The sequence below is a fragment of the Sander lucioperca genome, chromosome 16 (genome assembly GCF_008315115.2).
Source record: "Sander lucioperca isolate FBNREF2018 chromosome 16, SLUC_FBN_1.2, whole genome shotgun sequence".
Classification (NCBI taxonomy): domain Eukaryota; kingdom Metazoa; phylum Chordata; class Actinopteri; order Perciformes; family Percidae; genus Sander; species Sander lucioperca.
Genome location: NC_050188.1, coordinates 18,676,128 through 18,699,888, shown reverse-complemented (window position 1 = coordinate 18,699,888; position 23,761 = coordinate 18,676,128). Strand labels below are relative to the sequence as shown.

At 38.9% G+C, this 23,761-nt stretch overlaps 2 protein-coding genes across 6 annotated transcripts in view; both read right to left on the bottom strand.

Moving 5' to 3' along the window:
• spire1a (spire-type actin nucleation factor 1a) overlaps positions 1-17,111 on the bottom strand; it is a 35,008-nt gene extending 17,897 nt beyond the window's left edge. For all 4 annotated transcript variants that reach the window (XM_035992814.1, XM_035992815.1, XM_035992817.1 and 1 more), the window contains exons 1-3: positions 16,570-17,111; positions 12,717-12,748; positions 1,362-1,625 (exon numbers count right to left, since the gene is read on the bottom strand). In XM_035992814.1, the coding sequence (XP_035848707.1) occupies positions 1,362-1,625; positions 12,717-12,748; positions 16,570-16,921 (648 nt within the window). In that variant the 5' untranslated portion in view covers positions 16,922-17,111. The remainder of the gene's footprint in view (positions 1-1,361; positions 1,626-12,716; positions 12,749-16,569) is intronic.
• Positions 17,112-18,074: 963 nt separating this feature from the next.
• Positions 18,075-21,565, bottom strand: si:ch211-215i13.3 (brain and acute leukemia cytoplasmic protein). Of its 2 annotated transcripts, none has more exons than XM_035993306.1 (3): positions 21,225-21,565; positions 20,836-20,980; positions 18,075-19,375 (listed from the first exon to the last, which is right to left on the bottom strand). In XM_035993306.1, the coding sequence occupies exons 1-3, from the start codon at positions 21,361-21,363 to the stop codon at positions 19,156-19,158; spliced, it is 504 nt and encodes a 167-aa protein (XP_035849199.1). In that variant the 5' UTR covers positions 21,364-21,565; the 3' UTR covers positions 18,075-19,155. The 2 variants fall into 2 exon arrangements, with proteins under 2 accessions (XP_035849199.1, XP_031152195.1); XM_031296335.2 differs by having other exon boundaries at positions 20,856-20,980; positions 21,225-21,558.
• Positions 21,566-23,761: the final 2,196 nt, after the last annotated feature.

Genomic DNA, 23,761 nt, shown 5'->3' with positions numbered 1-23,761 from the left:
CTAGCCACAGGAATGTCTGACTCAGCAAAAAGTGTCTTCTTCCTCATGATGCGTGAGAAGGGAGTCTTTACGTCCATGCTTAAAATAACGCTACATCGGTGGTTTTCACTGTTATGCTAAAAACGATAATCTGTATCAAGCACGAAACTTTATCTTTTGCAAAAAAATAAAGGAAAGCAAAGGTGGAGTCTGTAATTCTAATCCAATAAACAGTTGTCTGTTTTTTGTGCGCACTGAAAATCCAGTGTTTATACACTGCCCTGGATCTGTAAATGGGAAACAAGCTACGTTCTGTTCATGCTTGTGCACAGGGGAAAGGCCATGGATGTACAGAGGAAGACAGTGGGAGGGATGCTAAATCTGGTACATGCCAATGTTTTGAAGGAGTACTGGGAGTGGTGTATTTGTTTGTTCAAATGTCTTTCTTCAAAATCACAGACTCCACCTATATCAGTATGTACCTCACATTTCAGCATTTGATGAGTCAGAATTAAAAAAGGGACTACAATCCAAACTCCAGATTGACAGCTAAATTCACTACATTTCACCAAAGCAATGAGGAAACTCATTCAGCACATTCAACGTCTAACTATTCCTGTTTTAGTGGGATGCTTCACTCACAAGTCGGGTCATCTTTTGCTAGCTTCACGTCTTGCTGAACTCTTATCGACCCAACCTACCTCTGCCTGACAGAACAGCCGAGTACAAGGAAGGAGGTCAGTCAGGAATGTGCAGTTATCTACTCCAGCCATGTCATACCAACATATTGCAGTTTATACTCAAGAGAATGATTGTTGGAGAAATTAGGAGCCAGGCAAGGCAAGACACGCACTGGCAGCAAACAGACCTAATGTTTGTGTTCTACACCAGGGTTTATTATATGAAAGGAATGGGCTATGGAAGTTTCTAAGCCTATTCCCCAACTACCAGAGTGTTTACACAGCTATAATTGCCAGTTTCACATTCAAAAGCTATTTGGGGAATTTACAGCATGACAGACACCTATCAAGGGAATATGTTTGGAGGTGTATTAATGACTACATGTGGACTTAACAGATCCGATGTAAAAAAAAAAAAAATGGGATAAAAGGAGGAAATAGTCAAAGCAAAATAAAAATCTGAACATTTAATACGCCTATGACAACTTCGATGCGTCAGTCTGATCCCTCAAAAACATGACTGATCAAAATGTTGCAGTAAATGATAGACTTATTATGGGAGTGTGACCGAGTGGGAGGATTGTACTTTAAACACACCTGATGTATCTCAGGTTGCCTCTTACTGAAACTTGAAGAACCCCCCCCACACACACACAAAAATCAAGCGTTCATCAATCCGCAATCTCCCCAACAAGAACCTACCGTGATGAGGTCTCGATAGCTGCGAATGCTGGTGACTGAAGTGGTGGTGGCAGAGACGGGCTCCTCTTCTTCCTCCTCCTCGCACTCATCTTCCTCCTCTGTGGCTTCGTAGCCCTCGTCAGGACAGGGGTCACTCTCGGTTTCTTCTGTGTTGGTCATCATGTCGATCAGGCGCTCCAGCGGCGGGCTGAGTTCACGCTCCTCGTTTTCTTTGAGGCCAAAGTCCAGAGCTTTGTAAATCATGACACCGAGTGAGTCAATAACCTGTGGGACAATGGACAAATGGGATGGTGTGGATTATTATTGTGTACTGGAAAATATCAATTTTATAGACTTTGGTCCAATGGAGGTTCTACAGGAAGAAAAAAAAATAACGGTGCAGGATGGGGTCTAGTTAAGATTGACATCCACTGCCTTCCACAATATCAGATGTTTTACTTCTAAGCTAGATATGAAAAAATAAAAAGAATAATTAGAATATGAACAATTAGTATATACACACAAATGAATGGTTCTTTAGCTTGACAATTAGATAAGGAAACTGAGGGACATTTATAATTTAGCAAGGTAGTAAAATATTTGTTTTCCTGTCCACTGACATTTTTTCACTTGCTGTTATATCAACTATATCTACAACAAACTCAATTTACCTGAACAGACAAGAAGACAGTTCATGTCCTCATACCAGATGTGAAACGAGGCCACAGTGTTCCTCCAAACAGCGTGATTATTACCATAATCTGGGGATGATTTTATTTCATCACTGCTTCCCCACATTAACAAGCAGGGTATGACCTTTGTTTTTGCAGCTTGTTCCAAAATGTCTCAAACAACCACCCGGTTTAGGACGAGACAAAGTTGTTCTTTCACTGCAGAATGACAAGTTGTCCCCTCTTGATTTAATCAAACCACTGATCTCTGTTCTACAAGTGGATGCAAGAGGAGCTAAACGTTCTACACAGGACAGAAGCTCACGAGGAAGGATTCCAAAGGAGTGCCTAGAGCTATCGGTTCTTAGTCAATTAGATCGGACGTCTGGGCCTTTGTTGATCAAATATGTTTAGTTAATTAGTAATAATAAAAGAAATGAAAAATCTTCTTTTGGTTTTTACACTTGGAATAAATGTTCTTTTAGGACTTCAACTTTAACTGACACTTTCAACTACTTCCAGCACTTATATTTTAACTGCCATTGAAGTTAAGTTGAGTTTTTTTTTTCCGTGATCCAATAGTCATGTAATGAAGTGTATTTTCCTAAATACAGCATTACAGCTTCACAGTGCACTCTAAGACAGCAAGAAAATATACTTGCATCCTTTTTCCTATTTCCAGTGATCTATTATAGAGTGCCCATCATCATTTTTCTACAACATCCAACAAGAGAGGTATGTCAGTGTACAACTGTTGTGGCTATAAGGTTTGCACAGGATTTGAATGAGGATAGAAACTGCTGGCTGCAATCTATTTGTTTGTGCACAAGCAACACCTTAAAGCCATTTTGAATTTGCTTTGTTGAGGTATAAAAATAAAATGATGGGCTAACTCACTGCTGCATTACGTCATTACTGTACTGTATGTTCTTATTCAGAAAGGAATGGAGCAACATTGTTGAAAAAGGGAGGTGTCCGAATAAACACAGTGTTGATGTGGGTGGAGCTGGTGTTGTCAGGCATGACTGGCTATGCTTGGGTGAGGTACCAGAGAACAGTACCTGGGCTGTGGTGTCTGGGAGTGTAGCGCACTGAGGAAAGGGCTTTGACTGAGCATGTTCGGGATTATTGACTGCAGGTACAGAGGCGGAAAATCATTAGATAACTGACTATACTGTAGTAATACTGTAGAGTCAAAGTGCCACCCCTCACGTTTGGACTAAACTCACTTATGTTTCCTATAGATACTTTTTTTTACATTGATCTTTCTAAATAGCATGACATTTCTCAACATGTTGCATTGTTTCTACATTTAACAGTGAAAATGGGAGCCTATTACATTCAAATTATAAGCTGGTATCCACTTCCATATTTATCTACGTCTTCTTCATCTCTGCATTTAAAATGGTGTAGACATCACAGTTCTACATCACCTGACTAACAGGGCCTGTCTCTACCGCTTTAGCTTTCACCATTACAAAAGGTGAGAAGCTTTAAAAACAGTCACGTCTATAACAGGACAGTTGGGTCGTTTCATGTTCGTGGTGTTAAAGTCACAAGAGCTGTGAGAGAGAAATCATGTATAATAAAACTTGGTAGAAATAAAAAATAAACAAGAACATTTGTATTTCTTCACTATGTTCGTCGTGTCAAAAGAGTTAAGCGTACAACACTTTTGAGCAGGACGGTAGGTCTATTTCTGAATTTGTATCATTAGAAAACGCTATTCTTTATGGATCCAATCCCTGACCTGTCAGTTTAACTCTACTCCCTATTCAACATCTTTCTATAAATCTATGTACAGCATCAGTAGGCTAACATAAAATACCAATACCGTGAAAGTAGCAACAGCCTTCTGAGTGTTCTGACACCAACTTATTGATCCAATTTTTCCTCTTCTTATCATGTATCAACCATCTGTGTGTGCAGATGATAATCCTGTCCCAGGGCCAATATATATCCTTTTCCTTAGTGTCTTATTATGTAACCTTATAATCCAACTGTAGGACAACATGCACTGTAGTGGGCAGAGACTAGGGAATGCTGTGCAGACAGCACAAGGGGTGTCACTCATGGGCCAAAGGGATGCAAGGGTTTACATTGGACCAGGCAGGTACAGTGAATTAACAAAATGTAAGTGTGGAAAATCCTCTTGTATCCATGTGTAATTTAAGCAGTTGCATTAGACTAGATTTACATTTAAAAGGTCCAATATGTAATATATTTACTGTAAGAAACCCAAAAATGACTCCAATGCGTCATCAAATATTAAGGAAACATGCTAAGTTGAAATACTCTATCTTTTCTGACAACAATGCTAATACCAGTATTTTCTCCTTTTGAAATTTCCGTTCCGTGTTTTGGCCTGTTTGTTGTTATCAACTGTGCAGTTTGTCAGCCAGGCCCGGTTGCCAGATATACCTGTAAAAACGTAAACCCAGCGCGCTACAGCTGTAAGGTTAGTACAGCCATAAAAGCAGCAAACCAACGAACAGGATCAACGGAGATTGATTTTACCCGACAAAAAAAATGGCATGTTTCTAATAGTTGCGTGACGAGAGACGTAACAAACCTGTCTGGGTAAATATTGGAGATGTATTTGAAAGATGGAGACAGCTTAGAGCCCAAAAGGACGCAGAGTTGGCTAATTTCCTCCTGAACAGGTAAGCATTAGCTTCAGGCTAATTTATCACAGCTACTAGGGACGGGCATTTTATGTAATTTCAACATTTGTGTAGCTACTCACATTGAATTATATAGCTAGAGTACCCGAGTTAGTTACTCGCAAAAACAATTGAGACACAGCCAGTGAAGTGATCCCGACTGGTCCTGGCTAACGCCGCCATGCTAACCCTGCTAACTGCTAACGTTACCGGAGGACCAGGCAAGCAGCCGCGGCGGTTTACAACGTGTAGCCTGTTCAGCGTGTTTAGCGATTGTTGCCGTAATTCTAAGCCAATAAAGTGTGTTCAGTCGGGTGGAAAAGGACGGCAAGGTAGTGGTATTTTTAGCGGTTCCTATCATAATTCTAAGCCGAGGAAGTGTGTCTGTCTGGCGTGTGGAGAGGATGGCGAGGTTGTGGGATTTTTAGCAGTTCCTACGGTAATTCTAAGCTGAAAAAGTGTGTCTGTCAGTTGGGTACAGAGCTCCGCGTGAGCACGGACTTTTATGACTGTTAATATAGCCAGCATCTAACGTTAGCTACTCCGCTGTGGAGTAATGTCTGGCTATGTGAGACAAGCGTCTAGCAACATTGTTGTGGATGCTCCGGTATCAGCCTGGCAACCAACGTGAACTTCGAGTCTGGGGAGGAGGTGGCGGGGGAGACGACTCTCTCCAGTATTTTGAATTTGTACTGCAGTAACTATTTTAAAAACTAGTTGTCAGTATTACATATTGCACCTTTAAAAGGGACATCTGCTATACTGACAAAACATGGGTAGATTAACAGTTATTGTTTAAATCCAATTTCCCTGCCAACACAAAATGGCTTGTAATAATTAACTGCCTGGTACAGAACGGCTCGCTGTTCAATACAGTATTAATTACAGAACCTTGTACAATAATCTGGTTTATGTTGTCCAAGCTTTAGGCGCTCCAGAGCATAAATAACAGCTTAGACTCAATTCAACAACTACAGTTAAGTCCAGATATGAATGGCTAGAAAAAAATGCAAGTGAAGACTGTATAACTCTCCCAACACGGTAGTATTGCAACAGCTTCATGATTTTGTGATCAAAGAATGACATCAAGTCCACTATGAGCTGATGGCAGGTGGAATGAGGAAGAGGCATCTTAAGTATCGATAGCGAGCAGCATCCAAGAAAGAAGAAAAATTACAGCTAGGTTTTCCTGCAATCTCATTTGAAGACCTGTGACTCAATGGAATGAGGCATGGAGCCAAAGCAAAGGAGGAAGGAGGGGAAACAAGTATACGGATAAACAGTTGGGGAAAAACAGCCAGAAAATCCACTGCTGGGTTTCAGGCACAGGCAGAAATGCTTGGTAGCAAAACCACTAATTGAAACCAGGCTCCACCCAGGATAGGTGGAAGCCTGCCACGGTGGATGAAACACTCATATGTTCCCATCGCTGTGGTCTTGGACAACCACAGGTGACAGAAAATCGCCTATATTTGCATCAAATGCTGAAATGTAGCAGGATGAGTCATCTGGGTGCGAAAAAAAAAAAAAAAAAAAATAGTACCCTGTGTGTCACAAAAAAATACTCCCAAAAAATCCATTCAGAATATTCCTCCCTCGGAAGCAACGTTTCTCACGCTCCACAAACAAATAATGATGCCAACAAGCTTGTGCATGACATCATTGCTCATATTTTCCAACAATGAGTTGTTTTATACTACAAAATCTCCTTCTCACATGAAGACCCGTGTCAGAGACATCAGCTTGACAATCAATGACGCATAGGAAGAGAATTTTTTACTCCTGAATAACCTTTGTCTCCTGAAGGAACGCTGCGTTTCACATCAAATCCTAATTGCTAGAGCTGGCCAGCATAACAGTACAAAATAGCTAAACTCTATAAAAGTAAGACTTTAAATGATGGATAAAATCATAAAAATAAAAAATAAAAAATAAAAATAGGACTGGGCACACTCAACTTGCGTGTATACTTCAAAAGCTTTGAAGGTTGGGTGCTGGATCCTAAAAGTGAATAATCATAAATAAAGCTACTAGGACAGCACTCCAATTTGATAGTTCCTTGCCACACAACGGACGTTTCGGGCAGCGCCCGAATCATACAAATGAATACAGATTTTTTTCTAAAAACATTTGTGCCCACTCAAAATTAAGAGCACTTTTTCCACTTAACCACATAAAATGGGTCAAGCACTTGGCAAAACACTGGCCTTTTGACTATCAGGGGCATATAATTAAAAACATCTGTTTGGTGTGCTCTCATGCCAAACAGCTCAGACAGGCAAGCAAGCAAGTTTGGTCACTGGAGAATAAATGCTATCTCTGTTGAGGCTAAAACTCATGCATTTACCGTGTATGCTGCTTTCTTGACCAGAACTTGTTCTGAAAAGTGATTCATTCTAAATATGACTACCTCCGGTTAGACGAAGGTTAAATAAATGAAGAAAATCTCTGATTAACTGCCAGTTTAATTCATACTGGGCAAACTGAAAGGACAAATAATCCTAAAAATTAAAAAAATAAAAAATACTAGATTGAAAAATATAAATATACATATTCTCAGTTGTATAAGATGGCTCAACAAGCAGTGCAAGAGGAGCAACCATAATGGGGAAAGCATCAGTTAGCCAACCAGTACGCAGAAAGAATGAGTCGTTTGTGTGAACGTTAATGATGCTCTTTAACACAAACACAGGAGAAAGGAAAAAGTCAGGCTTATGTGCTGCTGAGTCTTTTACCACACAGCATAGATATACACAGTACATATCAGCTGTCATGTTGATGTCTATGGATATGCCAACATCTAGAGCTGATGAACTGACATGCTGATCTGCACCATCGCAGGTGACTTCAGATTAAGATGGCGTTAAAGCTAAGGCACGTCTGGGAGGGAAGGACGTGGAAGTGTCATTGTGAACAATATGTGTTATATACTACGACGGAATATTTACCGTTTTTTAGCCCCACAACATGTCCTTACAGCAGCATGGCTAACACCAACAACAGACGCTAAAGTTACCCATAATCCATCCGGTGTATCTCAACTAAGAATCTTATAGTAGCCCAAAATATACAACAATATGTGCTTCATAAAAACTGATGAAAATCCTTTTCTAGCCTTTTTCAAATATATGAAAATTCATTTGAAAGCAAACATCTGCATTCTTGCAGACTACAGCAAACAGGCCTGACATCATTTTTGGGTTGGAGTTAACACAATCACATTCTTGCCTTTGTAGTTGCAGCCCAAGGCAATACTGTGACCATCTGAGTTCACAAAACAGTCAGCTAAGCAGCCTTCAGCGTTTGCTGCAGTAGTAGAGCAAAGCCATCACAACACAGACAGTTACATAACCAGAGCTAAATCTAGAGGTATTTCACTGCAAGAGCGGATTCTGGGCCTCCTCCAGTCTGAAGCATCACTATTCATAGTGGAACAGAACGCGATGATGCCCATTCATATCTCCTGGTCAAAAACTGTCCGCTTTGCATTCATATATGAAGTCAGCTGAGGACTGAGAAAATGTCCCTGTGCATCAAAGAGCCATCACTGACATGTGTCATCATTTCAAACTACCAGTGTGATATAGGCATAAAAGCTGATATTGGAGATGCAGGTTAGATAGAGAAAATATATTTTAAACAAAAACCATCTCCAGATAAAACTCAAATAGCCTTAGCATTACATGGTGGTGCACACAGCAGTTTTTGTATGTGCCAAAAACATGATCCTCCCAAAACAGCAAACCCACAGAGTCTAGTTTATTTCACTACAGCCATTATTCATCAGCTGCAACAGCACAACAGTTTAGTCAACAGTTTGACCTAAAATGTTGTCAGAATACCCACAGTGGCTCTAAACTCCACACAAATCTGATAGGCAGCTTCTGTGAGGAGAAAAACACGCTCTTCACACAAAACCCAATTGTCTTAACCCAAACACCACACCGGACTTTCTAACAGCTACTGAGAACATGTGATAAAAGATCTGATAACCTTGTAAACTTGACAGACTGAAAGGTAATTCAATTAATATCTCAGGCCTGACTGGACCAGAAGAAAATGAGAAATAGATTTCTTAAATAAATAGAATAACCCGACACAAAGAGCTCAGACTACTCAATAAATTGCATTTCTGTGGTTAAGTGCTTGCTGTGAATATCCCTGTATAGGCAGAAATGTAACCCTAGGGGGCTGTAATATGAGCCGCATTTAAGTGTAGCTGTCAATGCCACAAAAAACAATTGATTAATTAGGATAAAAGCAGGATATAACTACGTCACTGGTAAATGTCAGGCATACAGGTACCAAACTGGGTGCCAATCTCCAGGGGACTACTGTATGTCTGGACTCAAAAACCACAGACAACTGGCCCAAAAAAAAAAAAAACACTAGGGCTGCTCGATTATGGCAAAAATCTAAATCTAAATATTGAGAACACGATTGTTTAACAGGTCTACTCACTGACTTTGGAAACTTCAATTACTGAACTTTAAAAACCGAACTGAATTCTTGAATTTTAAATATAATTCAACTAAAAAAAGAAAAGAAATGTATAAAGATGAATAAAGAAATATTCATTTTAAAAAATTATTTAAAAATTTGATCAAAATAAATAATATCAACTATTTTGTAAGTTAACGTTAGTGCACTTCCACAACCTACTAAAAACTACTAAACATATTAAAAAAAAAAAAAGTAGACCAAAATAAATTAAGATAAGCTTTATTGTCATGGCCAATCAAGAAAACATGTGACAGCCCACAGTCTATATACACCACATTTACATGTACAAACAAACTACAGTTAAAACACACAAAGAATATTGCATGATACACTACACCAATATATTGCACATTCCCTCTCAATAAAAAGTTATAACGTTGAATATTGCACAGATGTCCTACATCAAATATGTTGTAGTGCATGGCCACCACCTACGGAAAACATATACATTTTAGTAATCTATACTGTATTCAACATATTCCAGTAAGTAACTGAACAAAAAACAGCCAAAAGCATGCCACTGTAAAGGAAGGGGTGCGCTGGATTCATAAATTTATTGAGAGAAAACAAGAGCATAACTTTCACAACAGAATGCGGCACAATAATTTCATCTTGTTTTCATAATCGTTGGAAGCCAAAATCGCAATTGAAAATATTTTTTAAGAAAATCTGATTAAATCGCCCAGCCATTTAAAAAAAAAAAAAAAAAAAAAAAAAACACACATGCAAAAGAATCTGCAGCCATCATTAAAAATTATGTTAAAAAAAAGATGTCTTTCCCTCTTAAAATGTGCAGTCTGAAGTCAGAGCTGACAAGAGTAAGAAACAGTCTTTGTAGAGACAGAGCTCATTGCCTGCAGTGACTGGTATAAGCAGGGAAGGAAACACACACTAAACACAGAAGCCTCACATGCAGACACGTTCAGCCCCTGTTCAACCAGCTGCAGCATGGAAGCCATTACTGTACACTTTTTACATGCAAAACTATGCACTGCTCCGCTGAATCTGAGCCAAACAGCCAAATAAATCTAACCTATAACCGTCTGGAAAAAGGATAAGTGAGAATGGTGATCCGATTTGAATCTGGAATTTAACTTTGAAACATGAAAAAAAAAAAGTCTGTGACTAAACAACGCTTCAAACTTGGTGAATGACGGGTCCATATTATTTGGAGAATGAGAAAATAAACCTTTAGACTTCTTGCTTTAACTGCAATCTGCTGACCGACAACTGAAACTATTAGGAGCCATGTCAAAATCCAAGGCTTCACCTCGTGCATGACGCTGGCAAACTAATTGTCTTGGCCCAAAATGATGCTACAGTGAGCCGAGCAGACCTGGAAAACTAGAGAACTGTAATAGGATACTACAACTAATCTCACCTTAATCTTTAACTGAGGACCAACTGGGTTAAGCTTGTCCTGAAGGCTACAACAGAAGGTGCAAATCTCACAAATTTCCTCACAAAAACTATATATTTACTACTAGCCATGAAGGTGACAATAAAGCACTACAAGAGAGAAGCTTACTCATGACCAGATTTAAAGCAAGTAACAAATCAGTATCTTGTTTGAGATGACCCAGCACAGGTTCTATGGTGTAAGTGAGGAAAAGTGGGTCATCTCAATAACAATGTCAAAAAATGAGGGACGCAGGTCTATGGCCAAGATGTGACCAAGTGGGAGAGCACTGCTGTGTATTATCAATCAAAAGAGTAAAACAACGTTTGTGTTAGTTGCTGTATGCACTAAATCAATTTACTCCAAATGATCTGAATATAATTAGGCCAAGGAAAAGCACCAGGGTGAATTTATAGTTCCATTTAATGTTCTCCAAGAACATTAAATTACATTGAGCACATAAAAACAAACACAAATCAAACAGGGCAGACTATAGCCATGCTCTGCTGTGAGGCAACTGTGCTCTGAGCTAAATGCTAACTTTAGCATGCTAACATGTTCATAATAATGCTAACATGCTTATGTTTAGCAAGTGCAATGTCAACCATGTTCACCTTCTTAGTTTAAAATGTCAACCTGCTGGTGGCGCTAGAGGAAAAGACAGGGCATCATCAAAAATCAGTAGGGTTTATCCTCAGGGGATCATGAATATCTCAACAACTATTGGATGGATTGCCATGAAGGTTTGTAGAGATATTTAAGTCTGGACCAAAATGGTGGACCGAACGACGGGCCAACATTGCCATTGTTTTGTTTTTTTAGCATGCGACTAAAACAAGCCACTAACAGAGAGCTCCCGTGACAATAAATTATATCTGTGCTTTAACTGTCAGTCCATGAGACTTTTTATTTATTTTTTTAAACAGGTGTGTCCTCGAGGTTTGGCCATGTGTTTGTGTCTGTGGGATTGTCATGCTGATGCACAAATAGCCATTGTGCAAGATGTTGGATATTTCCAATTCCAACAAAACAACAAGGCGACACACTCCGTTTATTCGTAGAAACATAGTACAACCAAAGATAATGATGCAAGTAGCAACCCAGCATCAACTAGCAAAAATATAGTGTAAAAAGAAAAGGAAAGAGTGAGCTGAGGTAGAGGAATTATATTTCCAACTAAGCCACGCAAAACCACACACACTGTGCATGCCTGTGATCACATGAACTAATACGCAAACATGAAGGCCGATCAGACTGCTCAGAGCTGACAGACAACTCTCTGTGTAATTAGTCTATGTACACATAATAAACCTTTAAGAGAGACTTCTCCTCCCAGGATTATACAGTGTACCTTGCTTGGCCTAACAGACACTGGACACATGTCCTCTTCACGTGGTTTCGGTGATGAGTGTATAATAATGTAGAAAGTAATGCATTTAATAAAAAAAGAGAAGAAGTCGTAGTCTCTCTTAAGTGCTCTTCTGCATCAAAGTGCAGCAAGCACAGTAAGTATAGAACAAAGTAGAGAGTGCTATTTGCACAGATCTCACTCCCACTCACTGTGATGCCCACTCACTCCTGTGCATCACAGGTCAGGGCTCAATCGCTGGGACAAACACTTGAAAGGTTGTCATTCTTACATTTGGATAGGAAACAATTTATCGTTATGTTGCTGCTGAGCATTGGAATGTCTACAAGTTCCTAAAGAGAAAACTACACACAAGAAAATACCATCCCTTTTCACCAGCATTAATAATCAGTTAATGTTCATTTAAATGTCCTTTTGTATTGGCTTCATATAGAGGACATTTTTTTTCTCAAGGCTGTCAATATCATTGCAACACAGAGGCCACACCAGCCTACTTGTGGTACAATTGCTCACTAGTAGATCCAGTGGTGGGCAAGCTGTGAAAACAGTTTGTGAAATACTTTTGTCATAAACGAACTAAATAATGCATGACAGTTGTGGTGTGGAAAAAATGTAATCTGATAACTGAATTAACATTCTAGTTTAAATAAAAAAATAAAAAAATAAAAAACAGCAAACCACTCTACCAGCACTTGTTGAAAACGAAAACTCTTTTCTAAAACTGAACTTGTAGCAATTAAATAGACATGTGACATGTCATATGAAACTTACCTCTAATGATGTGGGGGCAGGTTGGTATTTATCTGTAATGACAGAAAATTAAGAGTTATTCACACTCATAAAACACTGGATAGTTATTCATTTGTGCAAACACACCCTCTAAATTATTTGTGGACATGTTCTGTATAACCATGCAAGACAGAAAACACACCTCATACAGTGTTATAAAACATAAAATATTAAACTTGGGAATGGAGACAAGACTAAATTTAGCGGGAGCTGAAAAGCATGATTGCTCTCCAGAGCTGAAGACGTCTGTAAAACTACTGAGTGAATTAATGATTATGTTTTCTCTGCAGACACTGAACACTGCCTGAGGCAAACTGAGGTGTCAAAACCTGCCACCGGGGGCTGGTTATAGGGCTATGACTGTGACTCATACTTGGGAGAAAGACATTGCCCTCTCTCAAAATGGAAAATCAAAATAAAGAACCTTAACCATGACCTTTTAAGTAAGCCTTTTCTTAACAACAACAACAACAACAACAAATCACAGGAACCTAAATGGATGGGAAAAACCTGAAGTTTCTCATTCCCTTATTGGACAAAAGATAAAATGAAAGCCTGTACATCTGGATTTTCATGCAAGAGCTCAAAAGTACATAGAATATCGTGCCGGGGTAGCTCAGTTGGTAGAGCAGGCGCACATATTTAGAGGTTTATTCCTCGACGCAGAAGTTCCAGGGTTCAAGTCCGACCTGTGACAATTTCCTGCATGTCTTCCCCCTCTCTCTCCCTTTTCATATATAGCTGACACACAGAATATCGTTCCCACACTCTATTATTTTTACATGCACTTTTACTTTTGACAGCTAATCACTAGGAAATAGTGATTGGAACATAGAGTAACTGCCAGTAAGAGTAACGTCAGGGGTTAAAGTACAAATAGAGAGATAGATCTGCAGACTTTGACACCAGTCCAGAGTGTAAAATGAGTTAATTGCATCTCTCTAATATAAGTGCCATTTCAGTTTAAAATCCTATCAATTGAGGAAATGATTGAGTAATTAAAAAAAGGGACTACTCTGACTGCTGTGGCTACACACTATGATTTTTTTTTCTATACAGAGCTTAAGGAGACATTCACGGAAAATACTTGTTTCATAGTGTAGCTCAGGTATGCGCAGGTCACTATGAATTACAGCTAACAGAAGGGAGCAAAAAATAAACACTCATCCACCAACGCTCATTTGGGAAACACTAGATCCTCTGTTTGTCCCAGCCAAGGAGAGATGGCTTGGCCAGGGCCCTGGTCTCTCCTAGACCGAGTAAGTCACAGTGGGCATATTTGGAGCAGTGTGCAGTGTCACCCAGACTATCCTATTCAGAGAAATGCCAACCTGTGGGCTGCTGAAAAAAAAGGGGTTCACAGAGAGTGGGATACAGATGGGTAGATTTAAGGTTTTTCTACAAGGTTGAATTTTTTTAAAAAGGGATATTCTTTTACCCATGTCTACTCTAATCTAAGAAATTAATACACAAGAGATTGTAAATCCTTATTTAAACCCTTTCAAATGACATAATAACCAGATCAACTATGAATAACATTCCAGTTTACATGCACCAAATCAACAAATCCTCTGCACTGTATATGAATCATTGAAAATATTGGAGGTAAACAAGAGCCTCATCTTGATGCAGCATTCAGGCCCTTTTCTAGGCAAAGTGGCGTGGGAGTGAACATATTCTTCCCCGCGCTGTGTGTGAATTGATCGGACTGCAGCAGGAGCAGCGTGTATCTCGTATCAATTGAGCCGAAAATAAATACTTGACTTGGACTCTGTGCTGCTTATTAGTCTGATTCTGTTTACTATGCTTCACAAAAATACACACTTCCTGCAATGTTTGGCTCGAGATGACATCTTGATACAAGCAGTGAGAAGAGTGACTTGAAGACCTCAGTGTTAGTGGTCTGGGTGTTGGCCAAAAAAATGCCACCTTGTCACTGACTCATGTACAGGACATACGTAGATTACATAAGCATTGATTTTCTGCTGGGGTAGCAACCTCTAAAACTGGCTGCCGAGCTACTGAAAGCTTAATAGGTCTCACGTCTCTCTCATCACCAGGCCTAATAAGAATCAGGACATGGCCGAGCTGTCCCAAAATACCTCAGCCACTAGCCAGAGGAACAGCAAAGGACTCTCTGTGTAATCTCCAAACTCATCAGATTTCTAAAGTCTGTGCATCTAATCGTCACATTTATTCTATTTTTAGCAGTGTCAAGACTCTCTCAGCAGCACAGGCTGAATTATAGCAGTTTATACTGAGAGTGTAATTTCCACAAACAGCAAACATAACTGGTTGGTTAAATATGCTAGGATGAGGGAAAGCTGGACTGAGGAGTTAGCTCAAGAGTGAGATCGTTATGTGGGGGTATAAACAGGGGAGGGGAAACTAAGAAGAAAAGGTGGCTAATAACTTCCCAGGAGAGATAGGATAAAACCTCAGTGCCAAGGCTATGCTGACAGCCACACCTCCTCCCACACCCAGCTTTATCTCTCACATATTAATGGAATGCAGTTAAAAGGCTTTGAGACACTCGTTGCACCTGGTGTACTGGAGAAAGCCTTTGAGACCCAGAGTAATGGTAGTTGTTCCAGTAGTTGATTGCTTTCAGCTTTGCAACCCCAAGTGTAAATCTATGCATCAACTATATTACAAGACAGCAGGGTCCTAGTCATTCGGACTGGAATTATTTGATACATTCTGCCTGTCCCTGTCCGTGAGGCCAGACAGGTAGCGTGTTGTTAGGTGCATTAGAAAATGTTTTTTTCATTAACAATTAATAGTTTGGTCTATAAAATGTCAGAATATAGTGAAAAGGGTCTTCACATTGCTGGTTTTGTTCTAACAACAGCCCAAAACCCAAAAGTATATCATGAAAACAAGCAAATATTAAAGCATTTGAGAAGCTGGTATGAGTGAAATCCTGGCATTTGTGCTTAATGTCTTATCAAAATTGTTGCAGATTAATTTTCTGTCAATGGACTGATCAACTCATCTAGTCATCGTTTCACCTCTGAGGCAAATAGTCAAGTAGGAACACAAAACAGCAGGAAAGTGGACCTCACTAATCAGAATTTAGTGGATCTACTATATGCAGCCCATATGCATGCAAGCTTCCAGCTTACTATTTTTACCAAACTATATTAAAACGTGGTTCCATTGGGTTTAAAATCTACCAGGTGCATTTAACCCACACCAAGCACCTGCTCTGATGCCCCCACTAATCTGTGCCTTTACCCAACTGTCACAACACAAATAATGGGGCTGTAAGGCAGCAATATGAGTCATCGGTGTTGGTTTGTTTTGCCAGTATTTCACTGTAGTCTTGATGCTGGTATTGCTTTGCTCTGGACTGGACCCAAGGTGCTCTGCAGTTTGAATCCCTCACATGGTTCATTGTTTACTGTTGCCAACTGACCGCTGCGGGAGCATCATTTCAAACACAAACCCAAGCAGTCATTCTGAGCCAGCCTTCGAACACATCAGTTTGAATGAAGCAATAATATGAGCCCCGTTTATAATGCAAATATTAGATCATATCGTGATAAAAAAAAACAACGTAGGTTCATAATTGATAATACAGCTTTCTATCTGTAATGTATTTTAATAACCGCATCGGGCGTCTGTAAACAAATTCACCACATGGCTTGAAGCAGACAGTCACAACAATATGGCCTCTTTGTAGGGATGCTCCGTTCGTTTGGCCTGCGACTGATGTGAAGGAAAAGGCTTTATTGTTGGCAGCCTGTGGAGATAGCAGTCTTCGTCGTTTTAGCTGCGCAGTTACTCAAACCAGACAAATGTTTGTGTAAATCCCGACACATGGTTCGTTTACCTGTGCAGTCTTCAAAGTGCAGTTTCACAGTCCCGTCTCTCCCGATCCTCACATCCCCGGGTCCCTCAATCCTCCTCGGATAGTCGACGGCTGAAGCACCGGAAGACTTGGAGCTTTTCCTCCGAGATTTCTGCGCTAAAGTCCGACAACATTGATAACACACCGCCCATGCCTGTTCCTCGTTTATCGGCTGGCTGTACAGTTTCAGGATTTCTTCCAATGAGACCTCCGCGGCTCCGTCGCTGCAGTCCATGTTCACGTCCCCGGTGTTCAAATCGGAAGAATCCCGAAGTATGGTCGCATTGGTCGGCGAAGTCAACATCCTGTCGTCCGTCCCGGGTCGCTTGGCCATCCTCACCTCATTATAACCACATCATTTAGAGAGAAAAAGAAACGCAATTAATATTTCAGAGTCACTCTGCTACATAGACTCAGACGTTAAGCTTTCAATCAGCTGTTTTCTCTCCGGTGAGAATAAAAAGCACCAACTGTTCACTGAACGACAGCTAGCTTGCTGCATCACATTCCGCCTGGTCTCACTGCCCGCCGGCTCACTGCGCATGACTCGCTTGTCTGTCGGAAATGGTCATTTTAAATATACCACAGAGCTTCCGCCATCAGGTGTGTGGTCCAAAATCTATATTAAAGAATATTGTGATAACACAACAATAAGTGTTGTTAAGGCTAAAGGGTCTGTTATAATTGTGAATTATAATGGTCTGGATGGTGGAAAGTAACTAAGTAGCCTACTCAAATTAATTTGCAAAAACAGATAAAGGCCATTCTTAAAATAAATGAATAAACCAGCACCAGTGTGATTAATATTGCCTTGAGTGCACAATAAAAAAAAAACATTACTTATTAAACTTTTGAGATGTCTTATCAAAACAATCCAACACCAGTTTGATTGATATGCCGTTAAGCCTATTCCCTGTAGTGCAAAAACCTTTACTTGAGTAATTAAGTAAATATCTCCTGCTGAGATGTAACGGCCTAGCTAATATTTGTTCTGATTAATATAGATTTGCATACTACTGTATTGAACATAACTGTCATTACCTATTTATATTATCATGTTACATTATCAGTCAGATCTAACAGACTATGGTGATGTATTTTATTCCATGGGGAAAAGAATAAAGGTCTATTTTTGGCATTTTCTTAATCTAACCTACACATTTTCTGTATGGATTTTGGATGAACCTACAAAGATTATGATTATCATAGTCATGCTATTTAAACAAAACATGTTTTGTAGTAAGCCCAGGAGTGATAGCAAACAAATTAAATTACTATCAATGCATGTGATGCTTGGTAAAGGACAGTGCAAGAAGTGTACATCTAAAAGATATGTAAGGTATAGAAACAGATCCATGAATTCATAGTAAATAACATGAAGCAAGATGTTGGCCTATTGATATAGGCCAATAGGCCTATTGATGTAGGCTTCGCCTGTAGCTAACAAGAAATTACTGCACATCTCACTTCTTTCTGAGTTTCACAACTTAAGAAGCTGACAATAATTTTAATTCAAAGAAGAAAAAAGTGGTAGATCCCATGTTTAAATGTTCCCATGTACACATTTCAACATTATCATCTCAGTAAATCATTAACAACTCTTGACAAGCAACAGTTATCACAAGCAGAAACTGTTAGGTCAGCCTCACAAGAGATCTCAGCTGGTCAACGGCGCCATCTACTGTCCATAACATTTTCCTGATGACAGATCCTGAATCACCTCCTGAATGTAGTTCTTAGTGCTTCTTTTTCTATTTTCACGTGTACCAAATAAAAAAGCAAAAAGTTTTATTTCAGACAGCTTGCTTTTGATAATGTTTGGGTAAAGACATTTTGTCATCAATGCTGAATCAATTTAAGATTGATTTAAACATGCAGATCAGTGTAAGCCACACAAATGACTCATCATTAAAATACTTATGTATATGGTAAATAATGAAGTGTAACATCATATAACATAAAAGAAAATGTGAGATAACACACAATACTGAACAAAAGAAACTCTCAAAATGAAAACAGGAGAAGTTCAGATCAAGATGAGTTGTAGGCACATGCGGGTGTGTTTGTTTTTTTTATCTTGCAAAGGCTGGAAAAGACAGTCTTCAGCCTTCAAGTGTCAAACCAGATATCAGTTTCTAAACAGCACTTCAGGGTCTTTTAAATGAAAATCATTTACAGCATTGACTGAGGTTAAACAGCATAATCATCGTTTTTCATTCACAACAAAAGGAATATACTTGCACAAAGAACTGAAGCAAATTCTTAAGGAAGGTTCCCACACAGGAAACATTTGATGTGCAGACTGTGATTATCATGTGCATATGGGACGGTCTGTTTTATTTAAAATTGACTTAGCACAGTGGCTCATTCCCTGACCGGCACCATAAGCATGGGTGAAAAGCATGGTGGAGAGCGTGAACACTGTTTGTGATCCGCTCTCTGCTTCACTTCACGCATGCATTTGCAATGGCACAACAAAGATGCAGCATCTCAAGATCTTTGGATGGAGACATTATGCAGGTGCTTATGTTGTAAATCACTGAGATCGACCAAAGTCCCTGGCAAACATCATCCACACACTTCTGTAATTCGCCATCCCATCTTCTGGTGAACTTTTACACAGCTCCGACCCTGTTCTTCTTTACAGAGTCTTGGCTTTTTTTCATCTTTCATCACATACGTTCCCAGGTTCAGCGTCTCCACTACTGTTGATGTTGACGAGCTGCCCATCCTTAGACAACGCACCGGCCTCCTTTGATGCCCTCCTTTTGGAGTCACGAGTGGTTTGCTGTGAAAAGATGTAAGAGTTTTGAATGTCATTTAAATGCCACCACGCTGGACAGAGAGCGAGTGGGCAACGATAGCCAACTGAGACCTGAGTCACTGATGGTCTGCCCATAAGTGGAAGGTTAAATAAATAAAACACAACGGTCTATGTTTTTGAGTCGCTGAAAAATGTAATTTATTAGGTCAGAGGATTCAATTTTTTTATATCTTTTTGAAATGTTAAATGAGTTTTGTACAGAACAAAAACCATTTGCAACTCAGTCCTCAATAACTATAATGAATTTAAAACATGCAGAATAAAAGTGTATATACAGTATTATCTTTCTGTCTCTTTCTGTCTGCTATTCATGAGTTTAAAGCCCATACATTTGCAGAAAGCAGCATCTGCACTCAGCATCTTTTGTGCATTAGCTCTCACGATAAAAGATTAGACAAAGATGATTAAAAGAAAATGTTATAATTCATATTCCATAGAATCCAGAATATTTTAGACAACTTATCATTCTCAGTGTTTACTGTGTATACATACAGCTACAGAAATATGGCCAACAGACACCCAAACATTGATATTTAAGTGTAAATATATATATATCAATCAGTAAATGCACATAAAACCTCCATAGGTCTGCAACTGATTCTTATTTTCACAACTTCCCTAGAGTGACATCTTTGAATTTCTTCTTTTGTCCAGTAGTGTTTAAAACCCAAATATCAGTCATATATGGCAAAGAACAGCAGCAAATCCTCACATTTCATCAAAATAGTTTATTTATTTTTTGCAACTTTTTCTTTCAGTTCTACACCTCTGTATTTTGAGTAACTTATTATTATCCATAGTATTTATTCAAGCATTCTTTGCACTGCCATGCTCTTTTGCACTACTTACCTTACGTACCCCAACCCTGCATTTAGTATACAGTAACACTGACCTATATATAGATACTGTATGGTTGTTGTTGTTGTTGTTGTTGTTGTTGTTGTTGTTGTTGTTGCTGTGTATGTCTACATTTGTATCTTCCTGAAAATGTTATCTGTAAATATTATAAAGCCATTCTAGGCAAAGCTCAATCATATCTTTGCGAATGTATTTCTCAAAGTTCATCTTGCAACCATAATCTCATATCACAAGAGACAAATATCTGCTGTCCGTCCTTCCTTCACTAAAACCTTGCTCCAGTCATTTGGAACAGTCTATAAAAGGATGTTAAATTGAGAAATGTGGTATCTAAAGTAAACTTGGTATAAATATATTTTAAACTACTGGCAACTGGAGTCAGATTTTTCACAAAGTTGATTCTGCAGAGCAATTTATCATAAGGACTTTCAAACACTGCATATGAGAAGTAATGTCAGAGGACAGGTATGCCATGCTACTAGGTCTCATATCCTGTATAACGTCACCATGTGTGCAAAGACAGAGGCTGTTGGTGTTCAGATTTAGCAGTTGGACGGTGCCAATATCTGCTACCAGTGACACCTACATCACTCAAGGAGCGTCTGGGTCTCCTCTGGTGGTTGGAGCCAGTGGATGTGAGGGCCTGCTTCCCACACTGGGTGCCTGTGTTCACCATCCTCTTCTCCCTCAGACTGGCCTCCAGAGCTTTACCTTTGGACAACAGTTGAGGGCTTACAGATTATCATGTGAAACACAACCAAATTCTTGTCCTGGCTTCTTTCAACATTAAGACAATAGTAGAGATGCAAAACTGCTATGGCAGCGAGTTGACAGGTTCATTTAGCTTTCTTGTGAACCTTTTTGTATTATTTTCTCATTTCTGAGGCTGTAATGTGGCCTATGGTAGCTACATGCAATGGATGTTAACAGACAAAACAGAGGTGAAGGCTCTTACTGTTTGCTACTGGTAGAGAGGTCTCTACGTCCGTATTGGTAAGCCACGTCGATTCTGTTTCTCTGGTCCAGCTCTCATGGTACCTCGGCTCGATGATCGCATCCGCCCGACTCCCTCCACAACCCATCGGGAAAATCATCCACGGCAGGTGCAGCTGACACGGGCTAAACACGGCTAGGTTTGTCTCACAACAGCCGCAGCATTCTCCCAGGATCTCTACTGCAGCTCCATCCGTGTTTCCGTCTCCATTATCAGTCGGAGCTGCTGCTTGTTGATGCTGCTCTTCACAGACAGCAGCTGATCAGCATTAACACACACCCGAGATATCTGCGTCATCCAACTGCATCCAGTCTGACCGCTGATAGGCTGTGAGGGATATCAACTCCAGCTCGTGTCACCATCATCATCATGCAAATATGCACTTACACCAACCAAAATCACTAATTTAACACTTTACTTTGGGTCCCTTTATTTCGCAATTATAAGCACTAGACCTATACAAACATTTAATATATAGCCTATATAAGTAGCAGTAGGATAAGATAAGAAAATGTACATTTTTGATTATTAATGTAGGCTACACTAGCTATCAATACTTATAACTGCTCCTATGAAAACACACTATATTATTAACACAACATTGTCATTCAGAAGGCTATCTGTTTATGTGCTCTGTCATTTTTAAGAATAATGAATTGATTCATACTGAGTAAAACAATAATGAAAAATCAAAAGAGGATAGTTTAAATAATGTAGTACGAATCACTATTAGGTTCTTTTTATAGAATATAAAAAATAAAAAAAAGTTGCCAGTTTGTGAAAAATCCCTTTGGCAGGTATAGGCAATTTATCCATATATTTGGTAACAATGCAGTTATACATGAAAAAAACTAAGTCATTAAAATGATATATTAAGGAAAACTATGGTTCATTTATTTAGCACTTATCAAAATCAGGGATTACACAGTGCTTTAAAAATCCAAACATAAAATGATGAAACAATAGCAAAATTCAAGTCAACAGGGAGAATTTAAGACAAATTACAAGAACAAATTAGAAAAACTCAGAAAAATACCAATAGTAGGCCTATATAGACATACACACACACTTGTTTGTCTGCTAAAATGTAATCATAAGAAAGTGGTTTTAAGAAGCAACACAAAAGAAGATAGATTTTGAAAGTTTGACTTTCAGCATGTAGCCTAATAAAGAGGTTTTACAACAATCCATCCAATCTGCAGTTGTAAATGTTACTACGTAGTCAATAAAACATTTACGGTCCATTGGAGCAGTCTTCCTGGTTAATTAAAGAGGGAAAAAAGCAAGTGTAGAGGAGTATAAACACCAGCTAAAGGGATTTTCCATCATTTGGTAATCCCAAAGTTCTTATTAATGGTTTGATCCATTATAATAATTTATTAACCATTAATACATCAATTAGTTACAATGTATACCCCATTTTAAAGGAGGCTTTATTAGAAAGGGGTACCAAACTGAGATATGATATGAAATTAAAAACAAAACTCTTGAGCTAGCTCCATAGCCACCAAAGGCAAACCTTAATTTCAAAATGAAATCATTTCCGTGGTGAAACCGTATTAAAGACATCTCTCTTTTGTACTTCAAGTTCCATGTGGACTTACTTATGTTTCCCAAATATACAAGATTAGATATACTGGATTGAATCTGTAGCACAACAGACAACAAATGTTCGAGTGTGACTCAAAACAAGAAATCTTGAGCAAATATTTGAATCTATTCTGGTAAACTGTTTGCTTCCAAAATGTTTTCATTATATGTCCACTCAAGTCTAGGTTTTAAATGGTGACCAGTAGAATTGATTTTCTATTGTTCTTTGCCTCATATGGGATTGATAGTGATTGTGAAGTTGGTTTATATCAGCCTGAGAAGACTTTGTCTTTATTCTGCAGTTAAAAAGGACAGTGAGCAAAAATCAAGTATATATCACATAGAGTATTTTATTTTTCACATTTATTTTAAATATGTGGTGTAATTTCCAGTTATACTGACAGTACAGTATTTGCACATAGACCTTTATCATTATTTTTCTTAAACTGCTTGATATGCAGAAATTATATGAGCATACAATCAGCAAACATATTGCTTCTTTATACTGTAAAATGATTCATCTCAGTATTTCACAGGATTACAGCTTCAGTGGGGCGAAATGATAGTCTACTTGTAAACAGACATTCCTTACATGGAGCTAAAAACACATCACTTGCAAAAACTGAACAAACAATAACATATTCACTGATTTAGAGGCTTTAAATAAATACTATATTTAACATACATTTATTTTTTTTCCCCATTTCCCCCACATGTGTACTGTTGTTGTTGTTGTTGTTGTTGTTGTTGTTGTTGTTTTGAATAAAGTAGGGCGGCAGGAAAAAAGAAACAATAAAAATGCAACATGTTATAGGTCCTTTGATGGGGAATGTCAACCATTTTGATGGGTGCACACTAGGGAGCTATTCACTTTTACAGCGTGGTACAAAGTGACAAATAACAAAGAA

Bases quoted from the DNA above. Each gene is read 5' to 3' on its own strand.
- si:ch211-215i13.3 (XM_035993306.1), bottom strand. From the start codon at position 21,363: ATGATTTTCCCGATGGGTTGTGGAGGGAGTCGGGCGGATGCGATCATC. The intron at 20,981-21,224 runs GTAAGAGCCTTC...TGTTGTCCAAAG, and splicing joins CTCTCTACCAGTAGCAAACA to GTAAAGCTCTGGAGGCCAGT. The intron at 19,376-20,835 runs ATATTGGCACCG...ATCTTTTCACAG, and splicing joins GTAGGTGTCACTGGTAGCAG to CAAACCACTCGTGACTCCAA.